At 38.9% G+C, this 5,005-nt stretch overlaps 1 protein-coding gene across 1 annotated transcript; it reads left to right on the forward strand.

Annotated features, from left to right (window-relative positions):
* Positions 1–6: 6 nt before the first annotated feature.
* On the forward strand, positions 7–968 carry LOC107683358 (alpha-N-acetylgalactosaminidase-like). The gene is made up of 2 exons (XM_016479410.1): positions 7–84; positions 174–968. The coding sequence occupies exons 1-2, from the start codon at positions 25–27 to the stop codon at positions 384–386; spliced, it is 273 nt and encodes a 90-aa protein (XP_016334896.1). The 5' UTR covers positions 7–24; the 3' UTR covers positions 387–968.
* The last annotated feature ends 4,037 nt before the right edge of the window (positions 969–5,005 follow it).

Below are 5,005 nucleotides of genomic sequence, written 5' to 3' on the forward strand. Positions count from 1 at the left end.
GTGTTCTTCAGCAGGAGATCTGATATGCCTTATCGCTACACAACGTCTCTGAAGGAGCTAAGCTACAAGACTGGAGTGTATGAGGTGAGCTCCATGAACACACACACCAGCAGCAGCAGCCGCAGCTCCGGTCCATCGCAGGTGATTTATGCATGTCTCTGTCTCTCTCTCAGGTGTATGACGTGTTTTCGGAGCAGCTCTTGCCTCAGATGAAGGACAGCACAGAGTTTGTGGTGTCTATTAATCCATCCGGTGCGGTCATGTGGTACGTCAATCCTGTAGCCGAGTGGCGGAAGGAGGCGGAGCCTGTGCGGTTCAGCGAGAAGCTGATTGGGCCAAAGTTCCACCAGCATGCTAATGAGGCCGACACCCCTCTGGTGCTTTAAGCTCCACCCATCAAGAACGAACGACGCACTCAGGGACATTCAGCCAATTGGCAATCACTTAATCTCCTTTTTAAACATTTTCTTGTGTGATTTTTTTAAATAGGTCTGTTTCTACTGAATGATATTTCAACTATCCGAATGAATTGCTATTTTTGGATGGAACTGAATGTTTTTGCACCGACTGACTTTCTTAAGACGCCTGTTAGTGACATCTAATTTGTGCACATTCAAGTTTGAAGCAAGTATGAATCAAGATGTTCAAATTATGATGCTTTTGTTGAGGTGTCTGTATGTATGAGTGTGTAAGAGCAAAAAACAACTTTGTCAGTCGCTCGCCTTTGGGCGTTATCGATTCTGGTTCTGAACTAGGTTAGAAACGCATTAAAAATCACAATACATTTTCATAGTAATAATAAGATAATTTACACTGTTCCAAATTACACTTTTTCTGAACAATTACATGTTTCTGAACATTCCTGATGACGTTTATTCTCGTAAATTAGTTTACTTGTGTTATTTTGACAATACACCTGAAAGATTTCATAACTTTGTCACTTTTAATGCGCTAAAATCAAATAAATTGTTGTAAAAGCTGCTGCTGTAGATGTGCTTCATGTTTCTGACCAACACACCTTAAATACACTTATATTTAAAGTAAAAAAAAATTATATATATATAGAATTTTTGAAGTCTCCTTTTCTGAAGCACTTGTAACAGCGACACCTGCTGGACCAAAGCTGTCAATACAACGAGAACACAAACACAAACGTGTGGAATTAATACTCCGATATATTAAAGACCAGTGATAATGACACCTTTCACAAAGAAATAGAGAATGTTTTCATGAACGTGCAATAGAATCAAATCATTAAATATGAAGCATGTGTGTCATTAATTAAATGGTGGTGCTTGTTTCATGTATTTTATGAGAAGACAGCTAATCAGGCCAGTTGAAAGACAATTATCTATCACCCTAATACACACGTGTTCGTCATTAAAGGGATAGTTCACCCAAAAATGAAAATGAGCCCATGCTTTACTCACCCTCAAGGGCAAGGCATCCTAGCGGTATATGACTTTCTTCTTTCAGATGAATTCAATCGGAGTTATATTAAAAAACGTCCTGGCTCTACCAAGCTTTATAATGGCAGTGAATGGGTGTTTGTGTTCAACAGTCCAAAAGAAGTCCAATAAAGCGCATCCATCCGTGATAAACGTGCCTCACACAGCTCCAGGACGTGAATAAAGGTCTTCTGTAGCGAATCCATGCATTTGTGCAAGAAAAATATCCATATTTAAAACAGGAGGCCTTTATTCACCCCTGACTCACGTGATTCGGCCAGTTCGATACCGATTCACTGATTCAAAACAACAGATTAATGGTTTCGTACCTTCCTGCAGCAGTGTTTCGAAAGCATCGATTAACCATTTCTAGTTAAACTTTCAGTTTAAACTAAAGTCTTGAAGGTATCGGTGGATACTTTTGAAGCACTTTGTGAATCATTTGCTTCGAACCAACGTCACGTGACTTGATTCGAAATGTTACTGTTTGGCCATCAGCGCTGTCTATGGGTTTTACCTGATCTCGGAATAGTTTGATACATTTGTTGACATTTTTAATTTGAAGCATTTATGCAATTAAAAGAAAGACAGGTTAGTAGTATCTTACTCTCCTGTCTAGACAAGTCCTCCATAAAACAAACAAAACAAGCCCTGCAAATTAATAAACAAACAGATATTATACACTTCTTATTTAATGTCATTCGATGGCTTGGTAATTGCATTTAATATATTACACTTTCAATAAAACATTTGCAATGGGTTTGTAAAAGCTGTTTTCATGCATGTTTTTGTTGCATGATTCAGTTTTGAGCGCGTGGCGTCTCGAGTGATTCGAAACAGTGAACAGTGAGTCGCAAAATGGTTCAATTGATTCAAAGCTTCGAAATGATTAATTTCTCCCATCAACTGTGCTTGCAGGCATTTTGTTTCCTAAACCTACAGCGCACTTCATATGGTTTTACCATAATACTTAATAAAGTTCAGAACTAAAAACAACGTGTGTTTTTAATTACAAATAGACACTCCCGCCTAAATCAGGCGTCATCCGACTAATCAAACAAACAGACCAATGGCTGTCTGGAACACTCCTAAGAATTTTGAAATTGCTACACTAAAACGTTGCAAACTATGAGATTTATGATTCTCACAACTATAACGTTCACATAGACACTCACCTGTTCATCCTCGGAAACACGCATGCGCGACCTGCCGCCATATTTGATCACGTGCGCTCACTTCTAAATCAGTTCCAGCCAATTCAAATGGTCCAATCACGCTCTATTATTGCTTTATTTGCTCTAACATAATGACATTTTGGCAATGCTGGATTTATGAGTTTATTTAACGATGTGTTTTAAGTTTTTGTTCTGATATATGTGTATTTTCAGTATAGCCTACATGTGTTTCTCCTTGTTCATCCATTGTTCAGCAATAAAATTACAAAATGACAGTAATATATCAGGAAAGAGATGCTTCAAGAGAGCACACTGTGAAAACTACAACAAGAGACCACTTGAAAAGTTTCTCTGGATTTACTTTTGAGTAAAATGTTAATATTTGTTTTATTCTATTGAGGTCTGGTAATATTATCTTCCAAATTCAACATAAAAATAGTCCTGTAGAGCATGTTTTTTTTCTTAAGAAAATGACAACTGGTCAAAATATTAACAAAGTGTTTTCATTTGTTGCGACTGAAAATCAGGGTTATTCCATCAAATATTGATTTCTGAACTCTTCTTTAGTTAAAACATTGGTATTGTGTCATCTATAAATGAATATAAACGTCTGAAAACATGGCATCATGAACATGAAGAAATGTCATCAATAGTTTAGAGAATAAATCAAAAAGTACATTTTTACTCAAACACATCTTCAGAGAAACAGAGTTTTCAAGTGGTCTCCTAGTTTTTTCCAGAGCTGTATGTTTTTCCTCAGTATTTTTGTCTTAATTTTCAGTGTAAATATCTAAACATTTTTTTAATCAAGACACATCTACCGGAGAAGCAAAATGACTGAAGATATTAGGTGTTGTTTTCTGAAAAAATGATCAAAATCAAGTGATTTTAAGCTTAAAACAAGAACAAATATCTGCTGACGAGGTCAGAGAAAGAATTTTTTTTGACCCCATTGGCACATATTTTTGTATGCATTTAATATGCATTTTTAGCCTTTTTGCATCCAATTATTGCAAAAGATACACACAGCATACACGCAAGAAGAGGAACAGCAGTCTGCTTGAAGCTCATGTGGACTGAGGTCTACAGACGTCTTTTATTCTTCACACAAAACGACTCATTTCCAGCTCATAAGAACACGTACTCAAACGTTTATTTTTTCCCAAATGAACACGCATTAAACTCGTGGTGGCGACTGTGGATTGCTCGGCTACTTGAAGTCACACGATACACAAGAATGGCACCAAAAGACAAACGAGATTTGACACAAACGAAAGAAAACCCATCAAGTGAAGCCCGTTCTGGAGAGAGAGTTTCGATCAGTTCATCCAACACAATACAGAGTTGCTTTAGTTTCAGTATTTACAGCTCGACGCTTAGTTGATATTACATCTCTGCATCTGTAAAGACGTTTGTGAGCTCACTGGTGTGTCTGACGGAACAGAACACTCTTGAGCTGGAGTCTAAACCTAAAGATGAGACTAATCTCGCGTCTGTCAGTTTGCAGCATGCATCGTTCAGCGAACACAACGGGGATTCAGCGTCAGATTCAGCAGCAGCGAGCGATTCGGTCCAAACTGTGCAAACGCCGCTCCAGTGAACATCCAGACGCTTGCAGATGAAGCCCAGCTTTAGCAGAAATCACAGAAGCGCAGCCTCTCTACACACAGCAACACATATGATCGTCTGCATCTGTCCTTTATACCCAAAGCAGATGGTCTGTGTGTGGCAGTGATCAAAGGCCGTCAGGTTCGAACTGTGTTTACATGTGCATGCCAACAGGAGGATCCGGTTCTTTGATCTCCTCTGGAGACGTAGAAACTAACACTAGTACAGACAGAGTGCGATATAAACTCACGAGACACACTTTACACGCATCCAGATGATCCTGAGATTCACACACTACAGACGAGATGCGGACGGAATCTGCGGAGAAGGGAGAACGCGGCAGCTCGTTTAAGGCATCGGATTGGTTCCGTCGTTCGTCCGCTAAATAAGAGCTTGTATGGGAGTAAATGAGTGAAGGGTTGTCCTCCGCGGCCGCCGCTCGGTTGGGTTTTGGTGTCGATGTAGCACGTCTGTCAACACTGGTATGAGGAGCGTCGGACCTGGAGGAAAACAGAGCGAACACTAAAACCAAAATCAGCATTTGTGTTACTTGACATATAATATTAAATGAAATAAAATATGTAAAAACATTTTTTTCCCAGCTAGATGCACAGGCATCATTTTTCATTTTCATTTAGTTTAACTTGATGCACTAAAATAACACTAAAACTGAAATAAAAATCGAGAGCATCCATCCTTTTATCCAACCACCCACCCATCCATTCACCCATCTATCCATCAATCCATCCATCCATCAATCAATCATCCATCCAT

This window comes from Sinocyclocheilus anshuiensis, unplaced genomic scaffold (genome assembly GCF_001515605.1).
Source record: "Sinocyclocheilus anshuiensis isolate Anshui unplaced genomic scaffold, SAMN03320099.WGS_v1.1 C33223909, whole genome shotgun sequence".
Classification (NCBI taxonomy): Eukaryota; Metazoa; Chordata; class Actinopteri; order Cypriniformes; family Cyprinidae; genus Sinocyclocheilus; species Sinocyclocheilus anshuiensis.